The sequence below is a fragment of the Zalophus californianus genome, chromosome 7, assembly GCF_009762305.2.
Source record: "Zalophus californianus isolate mZalCal1 chromosome 7, mZalCal1.pri.v2, whole genome shotgun sequence".
Taxonomy (NCBI): domain Eukaryota; kingdom Metazoa; phylum Chordata; class Mammalia; order Carnivora; family Otariidae; genus Zalophus; species Zalophus californianus.
The window spans coordinates 2,740,059-2,763,671 of record NC_045601.1 but is presented as its reverse complement, the minus strand read 5'-3'; the positions used below and the strand labels follow the sequence as shown (position 1 = coordinate 2,763,671).

The 23,613-nt window shown below is 53.3% G+C and overlaps 1 protein-coding gene across 7 annotated transcripts in view; it reads right to left on the bottom strand.

Annotated features, from left to right (window-relative positions):
• The window catches only part of RPS6KA2 (ribosomal protein S6 kinase A2), a 363,002-nt gene that overhangs the window by 273,418 nt on the left and 65,971 nt on the right, over positions 1–23,613 (bottom strand). For 3 of the 7 annotated variants that reach the window (XM_027601223.2, XM_027601225.2, XM_027601226.2), the window contains one exon: positions 20,607–20,660. The exons of 1 other annotated variant lie outside the window; for it this stretch is intronic. In XM_027601223.2, the coding sequence (XP_027457024.1) occupies positions 20,607–20,660 (54 nt within the window). Of the gene's footprint in view, positions 1–20,606; positions 20,661–20,750; positions 20,832–23,613 lie in introns of those variants that run through there. 3 more of the 7 variants (XM_027601224.2, XM_027601227.2, XM_027601230.2) reach the window with 2 other exon arrangements.

The following is a 23,613-nucleotide window of genomic DNA, read 5'->3' as shown; positions in this document are numbered from 1 at the left end:
TCGGCTCATCCCCAGAGCACCCGAGTTTCTAGGCGGCGGTTCCGCACTCCCACGTCCAGGGACGAACGCTGAAGCACGTTGTGTGGCCTCTCCTCCCACGTGGCCCCTGGCCCTCATGCGATACCGTCCACTAACCTGCATTCTCCTTCCAAAGTCTCTGAGGGCACCCAGCCCTGCCGATGTGGCGACCTCCCGAGGCCTGCGGCAGGGTCCCTCGCCCTGGGCCGGGGAGGCGAAGGCCTCGGGGCAGCCCCCGGCCTGCCACACTGCTGGTGGGTTGTGGGCCATGGCTGCCACTGACGTGAGCACACAGAAGCCTGACACCCACAGCCCGCGTGTTGCCCCCAGCCCGGGAGGGGAGCGTGCAGCCCGGAGGAGGGCTCCTGGAGCCACGAGGGTCCCAGGGGCATTTTCCTCGTTGCCCAGCACAGCCTCTATGGTGACACGCAGGAGAGTAAACAAGGCTGGGCCCTCTGCCTGTGGTTGTGGGCAGAGGGCAGACAGGTGCACACCGGGAGGGGCCGCGGGGCCCACGCCGGGGAGCAGGAGCCCACAGAGGCTCACACGTGGCTGTGTGTCCTCACGGGCGAGGCCGGAACCCCTGGGGGGCATGCGGGCGAGGGGACAGCTCTTTCTGCATTGTGCGTGTCCCCACTGGCTGAGCTCCGTCCCCCGTCTCGGAGGGACGAGGAAGCTGTCCCCAGATTCAGTCAGTGATGGGAATGTGGCAGCTCCAGCTGGGGACCCTGGCGGTGGCCCCTTTTGCAAAGCTGCTGCCAGGCGTCTGTCCTGCTCCAGGAAGGCTACCAGTTCACGGTCTTCCTCCTCGGGGCCCCTCGCTGGGTGAGTCAGCTAGGACTGTGTAACAAATACCACCAGCTAGCAGCTCCCAGCAGACGCTCAGTCCCCCATTCCGGAGACCACGCCTGAGATCCGGCGTCGGCAGGGCCGGTCCGCCCCCTGGGCCTTCTCCCTGGGCCTCCATGCACGTCTGTGCCCCAGTCTCCTCTTCTGTAAGGACACCAGTCATGCAGGGTCAGGCCCACCCTAAGGACATCATTCTCGTTTAATCCCCTTTGTAAAGGCCCTGATGCAGTCATGCTCTGAGGTCCTGGGGGTGGGGCTCCCAGTATGTGAATCTGGGGGACACAGGACCGGATCCGAGTGCCATTTCTGGCCCGTGTTTGCTGAGAGCGCAGGTGGGCACGGGGGCAGCGCCGTCTGGCCACTGCAGGCTCCACGGGCCCAGAGGACTTCAGGCCGGCCAAAAACACGGCGGCGTGTCACTGTTTAAATCCGTTGACCAAAACGTGGAGGTTAAAATCCCTCATTTTACGACAGTGACTCAGAAGATAGAGGCTAATTTGGGAAGGACCACCAGGTCAGAGGGCATGCGAAGGGACTGCTAGCCCTGCCCAGTAAGTACGTGACCTGACCCCCAAGCCCTCGCTCCCTCGGGCCAGAGCGGTCGGCCTTGGTCTCTAGGACTGTTCGTGTCATGGCCACTGACGCTCACTTCTTCTTGCCCTGCTGACCAATGGCCCTACAACTTTCCTTTCGATGGTCGTTTTGGTAAAGAAGCCAAGGATCACTGAGCGGCACAGGGCTCTGACACGTGTGGGGACAAGAAGGTCCTTGCTCTGGGCGCCAAACGCACGGGCACTCCTCAGACTTCGGGGACCAGCCAGCGCACGGGCACTCTTCAGAGTTCAGGGACCAGCCAGCTGTGTGACCAGATACAAGCTGGCCTTCTGAGTGCAACCCAGTTTAGGCCTGGGGTACCCACGGCCGGGATGTTGCCTGACTCTGGGACTGCTGAGAGCTCCCTACGGTAGTCACACACGCGAGCCGAGGACCTCACGCCTGTACATGAGCACGAAGAACACTCCACAACAGCCCCGGCAGACATCCGTCCCCATGTCCCTGGGCACGCTGACAGGCGGGAAACCATCTCTTGAAACAACATGCCTGGGCACAGTGCAGATGCACAGGTGGATGGCCGGGTGCGAGCTCACACTGGCTCTGAGGTTAGGGTCCCATGTTGCTGGGGTTCTTGGCTTCAAACACAAGCGAGCTCACCAGGGGCTGGATGCGTGACCCCTCCTGATCCTTGCCACACCCGAGGAGGCACGGAACTTAACCAGGGAAGGTGACGGAATGCTCCAGCCGGGCCCTGTCCAGCCTTGCGGCTGGCCTCTGAGACGTTCGGTGGCTTCCCCTCTGTTCTCCCAGCTGCTCTGCCCTCCCACCTGTTCCCTGGGCAGGTGGGGCAGGTGAAGGCAGGTGGGACAGGTGAAGGCAGGTGAAGGCAGGTGGGGCAGGTGAAGGCAGGTGAAGGCAGGTGGGGCAGGTGGGGCAGGTGAAGGCAGGTGAAGGCAGGTGGGGCAGGTGAAGGCAGGTGAAGGCAGGTGGGGCAGGTGAAGGCAGGTGGGGCAGGTGGGGCAGGTGAAGGCAGGTGAAGGCAGGTGGGGCAGGTGAAGGCAGGTGAAGGCAGGCGAAGGCAGGTGGGGCAGGTGAAGGCAGGTGAAGGCAGGCGAAGGCAGGTGGGGCAGGTGAAGGCAGGTGAAGGCAGGCGAAGGCAGGTGGGGCAGGTGAAGGCAGGTGAAGGCAGGCGAAGGCAGGTGGGACAGGTGAAGGCAGGTGAAGGCAGGCGAAGGCAGGTGAAGGCAGGTGGGGCAGGTGAAGGCAGGTGAAGGCAGGTGAAGGCAGGTGGGGCAGGTGAAGGCAGGCGAAGGCAGGCGAAGGCAGGTGGGGCAGGTGGGGCAGGTGGGGCATTGGTAGAAGGGGTGCAGCTGGTGTGAGAGAGGCGTGGGGGAGCTGGAGGCAGAGCCGGGCCCATCCGGCCTCACAGGGCCCCCGCCGGCGCCGTCAGAGCTGCTGGACTTGACCCCGCCAGCTGTCTTCAGCTGCGGGTGGTGGTTGCAAGTACCTCCCGCTTTCCCTGCTTTCTGTGAGAGGTTCGCGCTGGGCACACGGGGCTCTGCACCCTCTGGCCACCTTCCTGTCCTGACCCCTCTGCAGCCTGGGACTCCCCATGTCCTCACGGAGGACTTCAAGGCCCCACGTCCCCCTCCCCATGCGCACGCGCACACCTGTGACCTCCCCGCACACGCCCTCTCCCTGAGCCCCACACGGGCCCTTCCCCCTCATCCCCAGACACCCAGCTCCTTCCTTCTTGATTCCTCAGGGCCCTGCCCTCCCAGCACGGCCTCCCCCTGACCACGTCCCTTCACTGTCCCCAAGAGCACACAATGCCCCCCCGGGTAACCGAGACTGTCAGTACATGAGGGCAGCCACCTGCTGTGATCCTGGCACGTCCCTCAGGATCAGAGGACAGCATCCTCACTGGGGACGTGCCGTGAAAGCCTCACTCCTGGCCTCTAGGAGGGAGGGCCATGTGGCTCGTGCCCAGCAGATCCATGACCCAAGTAGTGCATTGGTACCCAGCAAAGAAGCTGGACACTTCACACATCCCTTGGAAGGGGGATCTTCCCCCAAAGCGGAGACCTCCCTCCTGCTGCGTAGATCATGGTCACATACAGAGAGAAAGGCCCCCCTCCCGGGGCACAGATTCTATTTGCCTTAGAAGAGGTGGGGCCACCGCCTGCCTCCTGTCAGGTGGCCCTGCCTCGCATCCCACAGCTCAGCAAACCACGGAGCACCTCACCTTAAATGGCCCCAGCAGCTACAGGGGACGGCAGCCTTTCAGGTCCGTGGGGACTCAACAGAGAAGGAAGGTATGACAGTGTCATTTCTGCAAATCAGCAGGTTTGGCCAACCCCATGCTTTTCCTGAAAACCTGAAAACATGGGACTTTGAAGCTGCCATTCTTCAGGAGGCGAGGGAAGACCGGCCTGGCAGCCAGGGGATTCTGGAGGGTCTCACAGGCTAAGGCACGTGATGAATTCCAGGAGCGGGAACCACACAAGTCACAGGGAGGATTTCTGCAGGTGCTCTGGGGGCATCCGTGCTGCTTCAGGAAACCACCAAGCACCTGCCGGTGACCCTCAAAGGGGAGGCCTGCAGAAGATCCCATGTCTGCAGAGGAATCCCCGCCCTGCCCCCTCCGTCTCGCCCTTGGGGACCAGGAACAGACGACAGCAGGTGGGTGGGGGTAAGGCCCTTCTCTCCTGCCGGACTGGGTGTGTGCTGACGGAAAACAGCATCGGGGCCCCACGTAGGGCCCGGGAAGGACCCTGCCCTGGTGAGGGGCCTGGAAAGAAGGGGGTGTGTCAGAGCCCAGAATCATGGTGTTCTTGAGTTTCCAGTTTGTGAGCCCTACAAATTTCCATTTCTTGCTCAAGCCAGTTGGATTGGACTTTTTATCACTAGTGGATTCTAACACTTAGACAGTTTGGGATTTTATGCAAAGCCAAACAGATGCACAGATTCCTGGGAATCTGTAGAACCAAACAGAATACTCTTCATGACTGTTCGCAGCTCGCGGGCTGTGGAGCCAAGAAAATCCTGAAAAGTAGAAGCCAGACTTCCCATGAGAAAAAGACCCTAAAGAGGAGAGGGGGTAATAGCAGGCCACATGTGTGAGCATCACAATTTACTACCTTTTCCCTGTCTAGTCAAAAAGGTATTAATTCTGCACCAGAGTGTTAAAATTTTAAAAGTCTTGCTTTAAAACCTTATCAATGGCTGACGTGCAGTTATCAGAAATTTTGTGAAATCAATGTTTATTCTTTTAAATAAAGACTTTCTTTCCAACAACTTTAACCTTTAGCCTCCAGAAGGGGCCAGCCTCGCAAGCGGGGCAGTCGGGCGGCCTCCCAAGGCCGGCAGCTGAGCACGGCGGGAAGTTCCCACGGGAGAGACGGGCTCCGAGGGCTGTCTGAGCGCCCACTCGGTCGTGAGGAAGCAGCACTCGTTACAAAGCCTCAGCTCCAAGAACTGGAGAATAACTCAGAATAAACAGAAACCTTTAGAGAGAGCTTATTTTATGTGTTTGTAAGATTGTAAGGAGCTGCTGACTTCAAAAGAGGACACTGGCTAACAAAACGGATGGGTTGTTAGATAATTAAATTAACTCAAGGATGACGGATCCATATGCACGAGAAGGTTATCACACAGGGATGCTACTGGAGGAAGAGTCTAGGCCTCGGCGATCCCTTCCTTGGGCCGTCCCCCTCTGCCAGACGGAAAGACAGCCTGCAGAGCTCCGAGGGGGATGTGGGTTCGAATCCTGCTACGCCATGCCTGTCCCCCCCACCACCCCGCCACCACCACGGCCCCAGTTTGGTGTTGGTGGTGGCTCATTTCTTGGTGAGACCTGGACCAGGGGGATGGACGCTCTTGGGGATGCCTTCCCACCGTGGTCCCTGCGGCCCAGGCCCCGGCCTTGCAGTGAGCCTCACACCTTCCACTGGGAGCCCGGATGGTGCTCGCAGCCTACCGTCTGTGACAAAGCTCGCCGTGAGCAGCTTGCAGAAGGCAGAACGAGGTGCTCCCTGGACATGGGCTTAATGCCATGCTCTTCCTGTGTGCAGCCCACGGTTCAGCAAGGGTGGAGGGCCGGCCGTCCTGCAGGACTGTCACAGGGTGGGCCCGACCATCTCGTTCACAGCGGTGGCCCCGGCACCTGCCCGGTGCCAGGCTCTGGAATAAATACTCACAGAATGGACGAGCCATCATCCTTAGAACAAAGAGACGCCGTCTCCGCTTATCCGGCGGTACTCACCCGACTTCCTTTGTCCACCTCGAAATGAGCCTCTCACAAATAAAATTTTAATCACGACTTCAGAAAACCAGTCTCTGTAAAGACCCAAGAACACACTTAAAACCTCCGTTATATCTTCCAGCGTAAGCAGCCTTGGTATTAAGTGGAGGCTGTCTCAGTATGTTCTCTCCGCTCACAACCTTCGTGACAGAAAGCGGATCACTGTGTCCTTCCACTCATTCCTAAAAAGCAGTGTCACCAGTCACAGGCACCGTCGTCACAGGACATAAACGCGTGCCGCGGGGGGACATGCTCCATGAGAAGCAGAGATGCGAAGTCTAGGTCTGTGGCTTCACTGCTCTGAGAAGATCACGGGCTTGGGGGAGCCCCAAGGCTGGCCTCAACGTGTGGTCGCACCAGGACGTCAGACCGGGGCAATCCAAGCACGGCTTCACCGTTCTTTCCTGAGGGTCCGGCTGCTTACGTACTTTACCCGACTCCTCAATTTCTATGAAGCTCACTGTTATCAATTTCCTTTGAACAGAACTTTTCGTTGTTAAAAGGGAAGAGAATCAATAAATGGGTGAATGGGTTATTGAATTATACTTTCTGTAACACTCTGTTCTCTTTCCTTGATGTGGGCTATTCTTTTCCTGCAACCGGTGTTTAACAAACAGTACGTGTTTTGTATTAGCAGTCCTTACATAATCCTCAGTATAAACTGCCCTTAAAAACTCCTCTCCTATCAGTCTTTTAAGTGTCCCTCAAATGTGGTAGAAATCCTTCTCAAGCTTAGGTCTTTAAAACAATATAATTACATTCGCCCCCCCCATTCCTAGCAAGTCAAAACTTTATTGATTATACTTTTTTTTTTTTTTTACAAACTAGCTGTAGATAATGCTGTTGGACAATTTCTTTCTCGTCCTATGAACACAAAATGTCCTTCATGTGCACAAAAATCACCATCTTAGGACGCCTGTGTCTCAGTTGGTCAAGTGTCTGCCTTCAGCTCAGGTCATGATCCCAGGGCCCTGGGATCGAGCCCCACATCGGGCTCCCTGCTCCGCGGGAAGCCTGCTTCTCCCTCTCTGCCCCTCCCCCTGCTCGTGCACTCTTTCTCTCTGACAAATAAATAAATCTTTAAAAAAAAATCACCATCTCTGTTTTACCCTTGTTAAACATTCTTCCACAGCTAACTTTCTAAGGTTACAGCACGTTGTAAAAACAAAAAACACATCAGTTCTGATGAGTTTAATAAAAACTCGCATCGCAGTTTAGAAGTGCATCCAGAAGGAAACGGATCAACCGTTGTCATGAGAGCTTATCACCGCGAGAAATGCACTGCACCTGCTACGCATTCCGGCTGTTAATGTGACACGCTATCATGATGGAGTTATTGTTACTACATGCAATGTGCTTGATAAAACAGCCATCAGTGTCTATGAGGCTGGGAGAACACACGGAACTGAGCTGCCCGTGGGCTCTGGGGTCAACACCCAAAAGCCTTGGGATCCACTACCCGAACGCACGCACGCACCACACACCTACTAATCCAACACCATGGCAAGCAACCCAAATTCTGGACAATGCCTTTGCTTGTGCTGTGAACTTCCCCTGCAGTGCTCTCTCGTGCTGGCTCCCCACTGACCAAGCCCCCAGCCATACAGTGTCTCCCCGCCCCATCGCACGGCTCAGGGTGCAGGCGGCCCCCGGCCCCGCCGCCCCGGGTCGGCTTCATTACAACCACCCGTGTCAGTGCTGTCACCTGTTGCGGTTTCTCAACCACGGGCACATGGTCTCAACTGTCTTATTCCACACAACACGTATGCTGAATGTTTCAGAAACACCGGGCAGTGTTTTACAGCACAGGGGGGATTTCTCTTTAAGGATGGCAAGGCTAGGAGGCAGGAGAGAGCTACCCACTGGGAAGACAGCCTGGGACTCACATCCCCAAGAGGCAGGGGCACGGCTGAGATGCAGGGCCACACGGGGACACCCGATCAGTCAGGGAGCAGAGGGAACAGGGGACCTTTACTGAGGTTTCCATGGGGAGGAACAGTGAGGTAGGGTCAGCAGGCTCAAGGACTGGCTGGTTTGAAAAATTTCAGTGGGGTCTGGGATGTCAGGCTACCCACAGTTATCTGGTCCCTGCTCTGGGGCGATGGGGGCGGGGGGCTAGCTGCCTGGTCCCTGCTCTGGGGCGATGGGGGCGGGGGACTGGCTGTCTGGTCCCTGCTCTGGGGCGATGGGGGCGGGGGGCTAGCTGCCTGGTCCCTGCTCTGGGGCGATGGGGGCGGGGGGCTAGCTGCCTGGTCCCTGCTCTGGGGGTGATGGGGGCGGGGGGCTAGCTGTCTCTCTGGGGTGATGAGGGCAGGGGGCTAGCTGCCTGGTCCCTGCTCTGGGGGTGATGGGGGCGGGGGGCTAGCTGCCTGGTCCCTGCTCTGGGGCGATGGGGGCGGGGGGCTAGCTGCCTGGTCCCTGCTCTGGGGGTGATGGGGGCGGGGGGCTAGCTGTCTCTCTGGGGTGATGAGGGCAGGGGGCTAGCTGCCTGGTCCCTGCTCTGGGGGTGATGGGGGCGGGGGGCTAGCTGTCTGGTCCCTGCTCTGGGGGCGATGAGGGTGGGAAAGCCCCACAGAGCAGGTTGGCTTGCATGTGAAAGGTGCACTCCCAGTGAGTTGTTTGCTGTCTCTAGGAACTGGCTCACCATGGGAGGGGCAGCCTCTCTGGGGTCAGCAAGTCCCCAGATGTCAGAGCGTCAAATACGGAAGATAAAGAATGGTTAACACAGGCAGGTAGGGGTCACTATCCCAGTTCCCTGGGGGCGGTGCTGACCCATGACACATCTGCCCATCACGGTATAAAGAAAAGGGCTCAGAAGGAGCTTGGAAGGGCCCCACTCTGCCACGCACTCCGCGTGATCGTGGCCATTGTGATGTTTGGGACCCTCAGTCGCCTTGTCCAGAAAATGAAGTAGTGGGCCGTGTGATTTCTAAGATCCCTTCTAGTGCCCAAATTTTATGAGCCCCTCCTCATAACCCACAGCACAGAAACTCTGTATTCCTATCCTTGTCAAGGAAGCCAAACTCAGGGCCACAGCATCCTGACAAAATGCACGGACTCCCTCCCCAAAGTTCGAGCAGCATCTGAGGGTCTGATGTCCACGCGTTATGTCCATGTGGCTTCCTACGTTCCTGATGATGTCAGACCTGCAGACAGCTGTTTGCCTGGACCGCAGAGGGCCAACTTCTGATAGAAGTGTTTTTCTGCTTTGTATCTGGGTCTTACCCCCTGAGCCTACAATTCAGGGCATTACAGAAAACATTATTAAGAAATGCTGTGCCCTCAGCAGAAGGCATTGTTCACCACGTTTCCCGTGCTGCCCTCTCTAGGAAGGCCTCTGGGCTCAGGGACAAAAAGATCACCTGAACGCCTGGTTTGGGGTTTTTGTTTGTTTTCGCTTAGGGTGTGTGCGTCCCGCTCCTCGGGGAGGCAGCAGTCTGAGAAGGACACCCACGGCGCGCCGTCTACAAGCGTGCAGCACCTGCTGACCTCCATTTGGGGCAGTCACCTCACGCCAAGTTTCAGATTCATTTTTTCTACCTTATTTCCTTCCCCTCCACATGCACTTACTTATTTTTTAATCTCATATTGATTATAACTGTTAACTCTATTGATGTCTTTGGGGAGAGGAGAGGTACCACCGAGGACATGCTCCTGGAGACGCAGGGTTCATGCAGATGGCACCAACAGTTACGTGAAGAAAGAGTGCCGATGGCAGCGGGCTGGCAGGGTGGGGAAGGGGACACAGGTCCAGGGCGAACTTGTACGTGTAGATCCGTCTCCGCTTCTGCGTGGCGGCCATGCCCCTTGTCTCCTTAATGTCTCAGTTTACTTAAGCTCAAAAGTGACAGAAACAGCTTTTATTCACCTTAAAAAATCACTAAAAATAGTATTTCAGGAGTGATTTTGAAGTGAAACATAAGTTCACCTTCAAATTATATTTTCATGCATTAAGACCTACAAATAACATTTTTATTAACCACATCTGCAAAGTTTTTTAAAAAGCATACATCCATTTAAAGATATTTACTAAAGAGAAACAAGAGAAATCGGAACATCTCTTGTCTAAAATAAAAATATATATATATGAATTTGGAAAATCACAGGTTTTCTCAAAAAAGCATTGACTCACAAATCCCATACCCATGTTGGTATGTTGGTGATTTTTAAAACCCTGTATTTCATAACCATCCCCCCCAAAGGGATACAACTCAAAGCAACTTCTCTAGCAAACTGGACAGACGGTAGCTGCTGCTCAGCCTGGCTTGGACCATAATGTGAGGCATACTCACTGCACGGGACTAGAACGCGTCTGAGTTATACCGGCCCTACAAACCCGTGAGTGCTGGGGGCAGGAGCGGTGGGGACTGCGTGTTCCTTGGGCAGAGTCTCAGTCCGGGAAGATGAGAGTGCTCTGCAGATGGGCAGTGGGGGCGGCCGCACAGCTAAGTGCAGGCACCTAATGCCCCTGAGCGGGACCCTCGAAAATGATGAAAATGGTAAATGAAAATGGCAAATTTTGAAAATGGCAAATTTTTATGTGATGTTTATTCTACTACAATAGAAAAGTTTTTTAAAAAGGAAAAAAACGTAAGGGCAGACTGCTGAATCTGAATCTCTTCTAAAACGGCAGGTTTCAGTAACGGTTTCAATAAACGTCAACTTTGTCGTATTTCGTTCCCTTTGCCTCTAACACTGCAGACCCACGAGTGAGTGACCCGACCTCCCTGATTGTGCAAATGCACTTGAGAGTAATACACGGCATCCATCCGGGCTGCAACGGCCCTGAGAACCAAGGCGAGTGCACATGAGGACCTGCTCTCTGTCCCTGCCCCTGACCTGTGCCTGGGGCACAGACCCGGATGACAGCCTCGCTCTCCCCGGGAACAGCTCTGACCTTAGGCCTCGCCTGCAGAGGTCAAGGACAGCGGGGCTTTCCCGGGAGCAAACCGTCAGAACTCCCCCCAGGACTCCCCAGCAAGTGCCCAGTCGCCCCCTTACCTTTCTGAGAAAGAGTTTGTGCAGTTTCTTGTGTGGCAACCTGATCATGGTTTACCGGCAGGAGCCCAGGGGCCGGTCTGCAGGGCGTCTGAGCCATTGTGCGTGCTGCCCCTGCCGCTGTCAGCTCCCCGCAGCCTTCCCTGCTGCTCTTCCCGCCCTCCGCCTCGCCCCTCCGCCCCCCTTGCCTCACCCCTCCGCGGCAGCTCAGACCTCCTGCCATGGGGTGGAAGCTCACTCCCTCACGCCAGGGGCACTGGGTGCACTGGGGTGAGCTGTTCCGGCGGAGGCAAGCAGAGCCTGGCCAGCTCCCAAGTGAAAGGGGAAAGCGGGAGAGGAATCGCCTGGAGCCTGTCCATCCCTCCTGCTCCAAATGCGAGCTCGCTGACTCTGCGGAGTCCTAAACAGCCTTTCACACAACATCTGGCGGCTGAATCCATCAAAGCGGGAACCTTCGCGGGGAAGAAGTCCAAAGTTCCAAAGTGTTGGACACACGGCAGGGGGGGCAGGCGGGGAGACCCCTCCCTGCAGCCCGCCCTCCAGCCCCGGAGCACTTCCACACTACGAGGAGACCCCGGCAGGACAGGGGTAGGTAAAAACGGTGGCTTCTTGTTTTATGTGGCACCGGGTCAACTAATGGACACGGATTAGGCAAGGATTGCATTACTCACTGTCTTACCCTTTGACTAACACCTCCGCCACATGCACGCACACACACACGCACTTTCTGTCTTCAACTAAACACTCTCACAGGCTAACTGGGAGTGGGGCCTGCCTGGGCAACAGAGAAATCTGCTTTGCCTTCCTGGTGAAAATGGAGCGCCCACGTTTCCTGCAGAACAACCAGCCTTTGCAGCCGTCACTTACATGAGCCTCATCTCGCCGTGCCAGAAGCGTGCGAGCTTTTGCACGAAAACTGTGAGCCAGGAGGGAGGTCAGGGTCGCACCTACGACACTGGTGTTTTTAAACCTTCTTGTGAGTGCATAAATCAGCTCCTCCTCTGAAGACCTTAAGACGCAGCACAGAAAACTACCAACCAACAATCAGCTTTTGGGTGACAGATACCAGAAGTCACGGTTGCGGGTGCAGGTGTGGAAATAAACTGGTATAAAAATGTAGGGCATGGAAAGAAGGATTCCAAGACAGAGAAGAAATTGAAGAGGAAAGGGACAGAAACTGCCTTAATATAGGGTGGCCCGGTCCATCCCTTCCTGACACCAAAACGTTCAAGGAGATGTCTTTCCCAGTCAAATGAAACTGGTGTATAATTGTCTGCTCTCAAGTGGTTGCTGTCCCAGGAAATCTGTTCCAACCGAACACCTTTTCCCTCATTCCATTGCCTCTGGAGCACATCCGCTAAATGTTCCTTTCCTCGAATGGCAGAACGGACGCCCCCACATCATCCCTGTCCATGTCCAATTAGTGTGCACACATATGCACATCTCAGACTCCCCCACATCATCCCTGTCCATGTCCTATCTGTGCACGCACACACACGCACACACCTCAGACTCGCACACATTCATCCCCGTCCGTGTCCTGTCTGTGCGCGCACACACATCTCAGACTCACACACGTCATCCCTGTCCATGTCCTATCCGTGCGCACGCGCGCACACACACACACACACACACACACACACACACACACCTCAGACAGAGGTCATATAAGAGCTTCAGGAAGAGCAATGACCAGGTCAGCCCTTCAGAGGGGCTTAATTCTAAGGCAGAATTTTTATTCATCCTACCTCCCGCTAGAAAGACTTTGTTAGGAACCTAGAATACAGGATTTTCAGAATATGTGCCATACATCTGCTGTTTTGCACCCATCTTTTTCTTTTCTGGAGCCACTACACTTAGTCCATTCTGAGCAGAATGGTTGCACCCCTGAGCTTATTTACTTTGAGAATAAAGCACAGTTTGTTCATAGGCCAAATTATGGTGGTAGAGAAAAGTGCCCCCATCTTAAAAAAAAACCTCTCTATTCCATTTTGCTACTGAAAGCCGGCACAAAATACTAACATTGGGAAAAGTGAGTGTTCTCCCTGTTCTCACCAAATTTCTTATCTCTTCCTTCGTTTGGGCCCAGATAGTCCCTGCACAATTCAGTCTGGAATTCTCAAAGCATCGGAAGCTGAAAACACATTCTAGTTCCATGCCTTTCCCCTAAAAGAGAAGTTCATGCCGCATCAAGCCCTACTCCACGGTGTTTCGGAGGGTTGAAGGAGGACCGTATAAAACATTCTCCTTAAAACCTGGGCTCCTGTGATCCTTCCTGGAGATTTTCATTATTTCAATCATCCTCTGCTTTAGCAAAAGAATATTGTATCCAGACTAGACTGAAACTTAGAATTTTTTTACTGAATTTTTGCTGGTGGAGAGAGGGTTGTTGAGGTTCCAATATTATCACAACTGCAGGGAATACACATAGAAAGTTTATTTTCTCTATCTGTAACAGATGCAACCCCTTGAAAACGAAGCTTATCTCACGCGGGGATGGTTCCCAGCATGGCTGAGACCAGCGTTGCCTGAGGGGCTGGCTCTTCGGAGAGAGAAGAGTGGGCTCATCTGGGGTCACAGTTTCTTTGATTATTTTCCGGGAAGAATAAAAGTAAAGGCTTCAATGTCTAAGGGCGTATCTAAGGGCGTATCTATCTGGTCTCCTATAAGAGAAGAAATCCCCAGGGTTAAACAGGAAGCATCTCAGCAGAATCACGGATAACGCTCAGCAGAGCTCCCGGCTGATGTGAGGGCAATGCACCTGCTCCAGGCGGAGACGCCGAGCCCGCTCTGGCTGCAGACGGTGAGGCGCGAGGCCGCTGCCTTCCCTGGGAAATGGGCCGGCTCAGGTTAGCATGCAACGCAGAAAACTTGGAAAGAAGCTCAACCAAAAATATCATCTTTTCTGCACCCCACGTTTCGCCGGAATCATTTGAAACAGTGTGCTCACTGACAATTCTCGCTCCCTGTCTTCCCCTGGTGGCAGTGTGCGTGAGCACAGAGGGAGCAGGGCGGGAGGAACGGGGAGCCACGGGTCTGGACAGTCCAGACCTCAAATCATCAGGCTGGCTGTAACAGTGTGCTGATGTGTCCCACCTGCAATTCAACTGAAACTCCCGTAAGGATGAAAGAGTAGTTATCGAAGACTTACTGCTTTTGAAAATGCATTAGCAAAACAGATCAAGTCTTTGGTCTCTAGCTAAACAGCGGTCGTGGTAAATCTAGCAGCTTGGCATTAACGACCTTTCCTTTCTAATGGAATTTAATTGCAGGTATATGTGAGCACGTGGACTGAATGTTGTCATGGTGACGGGCAAGAAATTGCCTTTAATGCCATGGTAGATCTCCATGACAATCCTGGTATATTCATCTTCCAAATACATTTTCAAAAGATATAATTTTGAAAAACAGCTCTCCCTGTGCATTGGCCACCGCTTTAAAGAGACTGCTATTGCTGTCACATTGGGCATCCGTCCTCCAGCTTGCACAATTATGCCCAAGAAATAAACCACCACCACCACAAAAAGCATCCGTTCACGTTCCCATCAGACACGAGAATGTTGACCTTGGGGCCTCAGTGCAGGTCTCCCCTGTAAGACCTAGTACAGGTGTCCCATTTCTTGGGACCTCACAGAATCAGACCAACCAGCCCAGACCCGGGCCAAGAAGGCAGGCTGTGATTTTTCATTCACCCTTTCTTATAAGAGCAGTTGTGATGGAACTGAGGGCACCAGACTGGCTCATAATGGGGCAGAGAGGGAAGGAGAGAAGACAAGGCACTCCTGGGAGGTTTAGACGGGAGGAGAGCCAGCCCACGCCTAGCAGGTACATGGGTCAGGAGCGGGTTGTACGTTGCCCATGTGGGGGCCGTGAAGTCTCCAGCAGAATGGGAGCTAAAGTGCTAGCATTCTCTGAAAAATGAAGTGGAAACCCTTCGTCATGAATGGGCCGCTTCTAATAACATGAGGAAAAGTGTTGTAAAAGGAATCTGGAGACCAACAGCAACATACATCTTTGCCTTTATAAATGCGTGAAATGTTTACATAACACACATTTATGTATTTATACATGCACATCCATGTAGGTCCAAACAGATATGAAAGAAAAACAAAGTACTTAAAGGATCTAACTGTTCGTCTTTAATTCCATGCAGTCCAGAGTCCCAGCAGGTAACACGGCCAGGGTCAAGCTCATAGTTACCAAGTAGCTAAGCGGGGAAAGGGTAGGACGCTGGCCCAGTTCCATGGGCTTCTAGTCTGGTCCTTTCTTATGCTTTCTGAGAATGTGGACGACAACTCAAGTGGAAAAACCGGTAGAAGCAACTGTGGGTCTGACATCATAAGGACCATAAAATCTCCAGACGAATAAGTAGATTTTCTGAAGCTGTGCTGCGTAGAAAACCCAGGGCTGGGAGAAGCTCAGCGCTGCCAGGGCTGCTATTCCATAGGTGCCCCCGTACGGCCGGGCTCGGTCAAGCAGGGGCTTCTCCAGGACCTCGGCGACCATCTGTGGCCCTGAGCTCGCAGCCAGCCCCTCCCCCCACCGCTCCCAGCTCGGACACTTTGCAGAGCCGTGGAGTTGGAGTTGACAGCGGCAGGCTTCCCCAGCACACCCACAGCTCGGAGGCAGGCGCCACGCACCTCGGTGCAGAGGCTTAAATAAGTTGCACCATCATAAAAAATAATAGCTTTATTTACCCTTTAGTAGATCATAAAAGCTCGCCATAATTTCCTGTAGCTCTTTTCTTCCCCCCAAGACCATAATTTAGAAAATGCTGCCTAAACCGAAGCTTAGGGTGTAAGATGTAGAGCTGGCATTTATAAAAGAATTTAAAGAGCATCCTACTCATCTGAAAGACAAGAAGCTGAGCCTCCCTCTTCAGCTGCATGACTCTGAGCAACTTACTGCATTTCTCCCTGACCTCCACTTCCTCCTCTGGGAAATGCAGGAAGGGTAAAGGAACGGTCGCCACGCAGAGTTGCCGGGGACCGTGGCGGGTGCTCGGTGACGAGCAGTCCTTCTGCTGACACCGTCCCCCCACATCTGCCACAGAGAGCTTCCTGCTTCTCCACGTTCACCTGAGGTCAATATCTTGATGGCTATGATTACAATAGGAGGAAGTCACAAGGCAAATTACAAATTCAAACAGAAAGTTCCCTTTGAGTTGCTTGGGATTAGTAATTGTGACAGCAACCTCTTTTAGGCTGCATTAGTAAATTGTAATGACTTGTCAGTTAATTGAATTGAGTTCTTTTGTGCTGTTTGTCACTATATGTCATGAAATGTCACCTTCAATCGGTGAAATCACCTAAGATACTAGAGTTTTCCATATGTCACTAAACCCAAGACATCTGTAATACATCACCACCCAACGATTATAGCCATTTTAATACTTTTAGGATGGGTTGAGGCTTAGCTAATTAGTTTTTTCAAATATAATTATTTTATAAGTAGTATAGAATTCTTGGAAAACTATAGAAAAGTATGACAAAAAAATCACCTGTGATCCTAGAACTTAATAAAAAGCCTTGGGATTTTTTTTGGTGTTTTCTTTTGTTTTTCTATAAATCTTGTCCAGTTTTGGTTGGGAAGTGGGCTATAGCTGAATATGCTAAAATTCGGGGTTCAACTTTTTCCCCTAAAGTTAATGTTTGGTTTTTCTCCAGCTATCCTAAAGGGAAAGTTAAAAGTATGACCTTGATCCGAGGATGTTCCTAGCACAAAACTGGCCCCTAAATGCTTCGCAGGGTTTCTGCTGAAGGGCTACACACACATGGAGGGACCATCCAGTGATTAAATGTGGAAATGAGACTGCGTATTTATCTCTTTCCTGATGACTCAAGGAGGGAATGAAACACCCACAGAGGTTGCAGACGCGCTCCTTCTTGGTCACGGCTCGCTCGGCTACCACCGCTGTTCTGGACCCTTCCCTGGGCCCCCACCTGTGCCATGGAGATGCGAGACCCAGCTCTGTGGCCCACTGCAGCACTGACGCACCTTCCCCACCACCTGACCCGGGACCCCTCCGCGCTCTGTCTTCCTTCCCAGGACCGTGAGGCGAGGCCCCACCGGCGTCCCCAGTGCGTCGCTGGGCTGGGCATGGATGAAGATGCTTTAACCCGGGGCCCAGCTAGCAAGGAGGCTCAGCTCCTCTGCACGAGGAGCCAGCTCCGTGGTAGGATTTCACCCCTGAGAACAGAGTGAAAACCAGAGCCCTGCACCTACGCCCCAAGCGTCACCATCTCCTCCCCTCCCCTCCCACCTCACACTGTCACACCATCAAGAAGCACAAGTCCTATGCTTCACAACTCCAACAGGCAGGGAAAGATTTGGTGAAAAAGACAAAGAGAAACAGGAAAATCCACCTGATTCGGAAGCTACAAGGCTCAGAATCAATTTGGTCCAGGATGAGAAAGATTAAAGCTTCATTCGAAGAAAGGAAAATGGAAAGGAGAACTGAGCACACCTTTCCGTCCGAGGACCCTAACTGAACGCGCATCTGTGAGCCAGGCTGGGGCCACAGCACCGGAGCCTCCACACGGGGCTCCGCTCGCCCAGAATTCGCAAGAAGCAGTGGAGAGATACTTGTTGAGACTCACGTCCCAGGAAGGTCAGCACTTCAACTCTCTCGTTTCCTTTCACAGGATTAAGTTTGAGTTACTATGCTATTTTCTTTGCTTACTGAGGTATCTGGCAAAAGAACAGGTTTTTCACAAATTATTAAGAATTAAAACAACGCCCACACACCCCCTGATGTCAGGCAGGCCGTGCGCAAGCGCGTATCAGGCACATCACACGCTCCCCCCGCCTGGGCGCGAGGCTTCAAGCGGCTCCCACCCTGTCCCCAGAGCTGGGCAGCCTGCGTCTGTCTCCCCTTGTTGGCACAACCCTGGCCTCCAGCACTGCTCTGTGACGACCAGGATGGCCTCGCTCCCCGGCTCCAGGTGGCAGGAAATCTGAGGGAACATCTGCTTGTTCTTGGTTACAGCCCCCCCCCCCCGCCCCGATCAACAGGGGGCTGAACGATGCAGCCCGGTGGAGGGGGCGTGCGCGTTCTGCAGGAAGAGAGGAAGAGAGTTGGGACCAGAACGGCCCTCGAGGGGCAGGAATGGCTCCGCGCAGTGACCCCTCTCTTCTGCTGGCGCTGTGGCAAAAGGAAACATCCCTCCCTTGGCATTGGAACCTCCTTTGTCTCCTTTGAACATTTCTTTTTATGAAATCGGATACATAAAGAGTGAAGCCATAATAGAGAAAGGGGAAATGCCGCGAGCTGCTAAACTGGAGACAACTTGCGGGTTTAGCAGGTGAAACACACAGAAGTCGGCCCCCAGCTGCGTTTGCCGGATCAGCACGTCCAGGACATGCCTGGGAAAACACCGTAGTGTCTCTCCCCAGAGCTGTGGTAGCACCTGCTTGCAGCCCCACCGCCGGATCTGCGTTAGGATTTGAAACTGGAGACCCCAGGAGCCTCCCATGGTCGAACAATCTGTCGAACAAAAACTTTTGCAGAGAGAAAAAGAGGAGAGCAGATACAAAGGTCAGCTCCTAACTCAAAGATCTCATCACCCTTCTCAGACTTCCAGCGTGCTCCCAGTGATGCTGTGTGAGGTCAGATCGGTGTGTGTTTATCCTGAATGGAAGAAGGGTCTCCTGAATCTGAAAACGTGGCCACGCCCTGGGGGCCGGGCTGGCCGCGGGTGCTGCAGCGGGGCTCCCAGGGCCCTCCCAGAGCCTTGAGATAGATCTGAGCCGCAAGCACACAAGGGTTCTTCTCAGAAATGTTCCCAACTCTGACCGTGGCTCTTACTGCAACATGCATGTAGGACTGGTTATTGGGAACGACGCACGCGTGATGCCCACCTGTACATCCCGTGCCTAGTACGGTTTCAATCACCCACCAGCCACATTCTTTTTTTTTTTTTTAAGATTTTATTTATTTATTTGACAAAGGGAGAGACAGCGAGAGCAGGAACACAAGCAGGGGGAGTGGGAGAGGGAGAAGCAGGCTTCCCGCGGAGCAGGGAGCCCGATGCGGGGCTCGATCCCAGGACCCTGGGATCATGACCCGAGCCGAAGGCAGATGCCCAACGACTGAGCCACCCAGGCGCCCCCACCAGCCACATTCTTGTCAATCTGCCTACGTCGGTTTCTCCGGCCAAGAGAAGAGAACCACATGCAGTATGGAATTTTCATTCTTTCTCTCCAGGGCCAGTCCAAGTGTGGAGTGTGACGACAGGCAGAGTAATCGGACTTTTTCTCTCTCCGTGAGACGCAGCTCCTCACGGACCTCACCACAGAGAGCCAGATAAAGCTCTAGTAAGAATCACCAACGAGAGCGGACCTGTTTTTTTTTTTTCTTGAACAGGTTATAAACTAGACTGCAAAGAGGTTATGAGAGGAGAAGGGCCATTCCCTCCCACCACGACATGCCTTGTTTCTGAGTGTCTTTACATGAGGCTGCAAAGCAAACGACTCTTCAGGCACCTGTCTAATCACTTAACCAAAGTAACCAGAACCACACTGAGATGTCACAGACCATAAATCATCATCACCAACCTTCAGCTCCACTGACATGATGTTTATGTCTAATAAGGAAGGTCTAATTCACACAACATAATGGTACAGAGAACCTTTTCTTTGACCAAGTTCTTAGCATTGAGCTACTTATAAAAATCTACTGGATGCAGACCGGAGTACCGTAAGTGTGCTAAAAGCGCAACAGGAGACTTCAGTGGTGAGCTTGTTCACTCAAATGCGAGACTGACCACTCGCAGAAGTGTCTTCCCTTGCTCCAAGAATGCAGGTTCCTGGAATTGGCTGGACTCTCTATTGTCCCCCGGGACTTGCAGACCCACTGAGGAGCTGCTGAGAAGCCCATCACTTCTCTGCGCTGCTTCCCAAACTGCACACGCAACAGGACAGCCCACCACCTCAACAAGGCCAGGGAAGCAGAACCCTCAGAAAGCTGCCAGATGCCTAGTGGGGGGGTTTCATATGTATATTGTTTAGTATGAACCAGAATGAAGTCTGATGCATTCATGTAAATTCCATCAGCCTGACCAACACCCAGGTTTCAAATGACCTGTCTGGCACCTGTAAGGACCAGGACCATTGCTCCCGCCTTGCCCTCTGGGAATATTCGGCCCGATGAATACAGATGTCATGGCTTGGCCTGGGCACATAGCGAGCGTTCTTACTTAGCGGTTTCCAGGGAGGCAGGAAAAGTAAAACACCCATAAAACCACTTTACCAAACTTCTTATTTCTGATGTTACTATTCAAACCACATAGCTGCTCGAAATATTGCAGGAAATCTACCTTCATCTAAAATGACCCGTTTTAGGCCTAATTCCTAGACAAGCGTCTGATGAGGACCTGACCGCCGCATGTAGTCAGTATGGTCCTACAGCTCCCTGCAGACCCAGCGTGGGGCCAGCCCCCCACCCCAGCGTCACCTCGTTCTGAGGGCTCCCTTGTTGTTGTGACTCCCGGCTTATTTTGAAGGCACATGATAGAGTTTGAAAAGGAATAATGCACATGGAATCATATATATGATGTCCCCAGCGACCCACAGATTCAGAACAGAACCCACCGTCTTCAGAGAAAGCAGGAGAGTGTCCCAGCTTCGCACACAAGGCAGACCCCTGCTGCACAAAGACATTATTGCACCAGTCCAGGCGTTTCAGCACTAAACCCAGAACGTCAGATAATGGAAACTTCACTGCGCGGGATCCCCCCTCTAAGAGCATGCCACGGCCAGCTCCGCTGGACTGAGCAGGGTCAGGTAACGCAAGAAACTGAAAGAACACTTCGCGCTAAACACTCTTTTAAAACTGGAACTCATGTTCTCAGGAGAAACACAAGCCGACTTGAGCAGGTCTTACCTCTACGGACGAAGCTGACTTTGTCTCAGGCAAGGTTGAGTCCCATTTGCCCTGCTGAAGCAGAAAGGGAAGAAAAAGTCCTGTAAGTCACAGCATGGCATTTACGACGAACAGCTGTGCTGGTGAGGACAAGCAGACACTCACCAAGCCTTGGCGTTTTTTGCTTCTAAACATTAATCTCCACATGGTTCTAAAGAATTGGGGGAGTTTCTCGAGCTTTGAGGAAGCCTTGAAGTAAAACAGCAGAAGAAGGGAACTTGCAAACTTTTGTGCAACTTTTACAATTCAGCCAAAGGAAGTGATGATGTTCCCATTACCAACCTCAAAACTCAACCCCAAAAAAAGCCAAAAAAAGAAAAACACAGAAAAAAACAAAAACAAAACGTCACTTGTCTCATGTCCAGACACGTATTTAACTAGCAGGGGCTATCACTAACGGAACCGGACAGACATCCTAAGGCGACTTGTCGGCTCCTGGTTCCCTGGGAGGCAATCATTCTGGCTATAGGACCATGAGGGTCTGGGGTCTGCACGCACGTGAGCGCACGTGAGCACCCAGCTCGTGACAGCCTGGCCTGCTTCCATTGTGGGGTTCAAGCCAGAAACATGCTTCCAGAATTCCTGCCTCTCCCCAGGCCACTCTTGGGCTACAGTAAGACACTGAGTAGCCTGAAGGGTTTACTTAGCAACATGCTTTTAGGAATTTGGGAACAGAAAGCAAGGCTGGTCTTGTTTCTGCACCCCCCAAACTGCGGGGCTCAGTTTCCCTCTTCTGATTTATTCCCTCATCTCCCTTCCGTTCCCTGCTCCTTGGCTCATACTTGCTACAAAATAAGAGATGGAAAGAAACCAAACTTCAAAGGAAATCTCTCGCACCCCTCGCTAGCAATCGTGGTTCACGACCACGCGGGCGTGCGCACCCATGTCACGGACTACAGAAAGGCCCAGGGATCCTGCTGCAAGAGAATTCTGCATTGGTGGGTAGGGTTTTTCTCAGCTTCAACCTACACCGTCATTGTCTTCCCACAGAACTGGTAAAGGCCAGCATATCTTCAGTACCCTTAATTTCTTCACATCCCTGACTCTCCATGTTCAGTGCACATTAGAAACATTCTGAAGCTTTTTTTAAAAAAAGATTTTATTTATTTATGTTAGAGACAGAGAGAGAGAGCGAGCGAGTGAGTGGGGAGAGCAGAGGGAATCTCAAGCAGACTCCAAACCCAGCGCAGAGCCCGACACGGGGCTCGATCCCACGACCCTGAGGTCACGACCTGAGCCGAAATCACGAGTCAGTCGCTTGACAGACTGTACCGCGCAGGCGCCCTGAGATACCTGGAGCTTAGCACACCCCCAGACGAAATCAATTAGGAGTGCTTGGGACAGAATCCTGGCACCTTAGGGCTGACCGTGCTTATCAGGTGATGCTACCGTGTGGTCAAGGTTGGGCAGCCTCACCGCCTGTCCCTTGGTCCCTGTTTCTTGTCCCCCGGATGGACAGTATTAAATAGCACGCACACATTCTGTGACCTGTTTTTGCAGCTGGGGCTGCATCCGGCGCGTGCGGCAAACACCGTGGGTCTCCTCCTCAGCAGCCTGTCTTCCGTCATGGAGAAAGTACCTTTCCTTCTACAGGCAACAAATCCCGTGAAGCCCAGGGGAGCCTGACCCTGCCGTGATCACCCATCGCCATGGGCGGGGCCGTGACAAGGGCCTGGGCACTCTCCAGGCACAGTGCCTGCTCCGAGATGGGCATGAACCCCACAACAGGTGAGGCCTGCCTAGGGCTCCAGGAGAGCCACCAGCCCGGCCTGTCCTGGTGGTCAGCTTCGCAGACGCTCTGAGTCTGGAGTTTGTGCTTGGTGCACCTAGGAAACATGTCAGCCTGGGCATGGAGGGGAAGTGGTGTTAGGACCTTTGCATTCAAACCCACCAGAAGCCATATCTTTTTCCACCATAGGGGCTGATAAACTGCCCAGCTTGCTTGCGCCAGTTTGATGTGGTTTCTGTAACTTGAAAATGAGTGTGAGGCCTAACGCAACATCAATGATGTGTTTGCAAATAAAGTCCCCAAAGTGCCATAGAATCATGCATCCATCCATTGTCTGATCCAATCCCATGACCAACCCACCAACTGGTCACCTTCTCTGGGGGGAGTGGGGGGGGTGCACCACACATGGTGCCCAAACCCAGGCTGTCTCGAAGCCCCTGAGGCTGGGAGTACAGGGTGTTCAATACTTGGGGCTCTCCCTGAAAACTCGAGATCTCGAATTTGCATATTCTCTCATCCACAGTCATGAGTTTCTTCCCCCTTCATTCTCTGGGCCCCCCACTTTGCCAATAGGAGTCAGTGAAGTAAGCGGGGGCAACAGGCTCAACAGAAGTGAAATGCTGGTCCACCAACCATCTGGCAGCCACGCGACCCCACAGACCCCTTCACATCTCTGCTGCCTCCTAACTGTTCTCCATTCCCCGGACTTCATGGTCAGCTGCCAGGCTCAGCTCCTGAGCCAAAAGTGGGGGGCAGGGAGCAGGGGGTCTTTCAAGACCTACAGTGCTGACCCCCATCCTCCCTACTCCATTCCACTCCCAGATGAGCAGAGAGGACTTCCCTGCAGGTCCCACTTTACTCCCTGAGAGCACCTGTGATCACGACAGGTGGGGAAGGAGACAGAAGGCAGGTGGAGGGGTGGGGGAGGGGCCGGGAGGGTGCTGCCTGGCGTTTCCATCGCTGGAGGAGTCAGGCCTGTCTTCCCTCTTCCTGTTACATCCCTGTGACTGCGTTCTTGTCAAAATGCATCTAGTATGAGTTCAATAGCGTCACGGCCGGCTCCCCAGGGAAAAACTAAAGTGATGAGGGTATGATGCACTTCACACAAACGGATGGGACTCCAGGTGTATTCCACGAAAAGGAAACTCCTCAGACTTGTTTGTGGAAAATAAATGAACAGGGGCAAATATGTTTGTGCTTTGTTAACTTGAAAGAAAATATGAGAAATATCTAGACAAA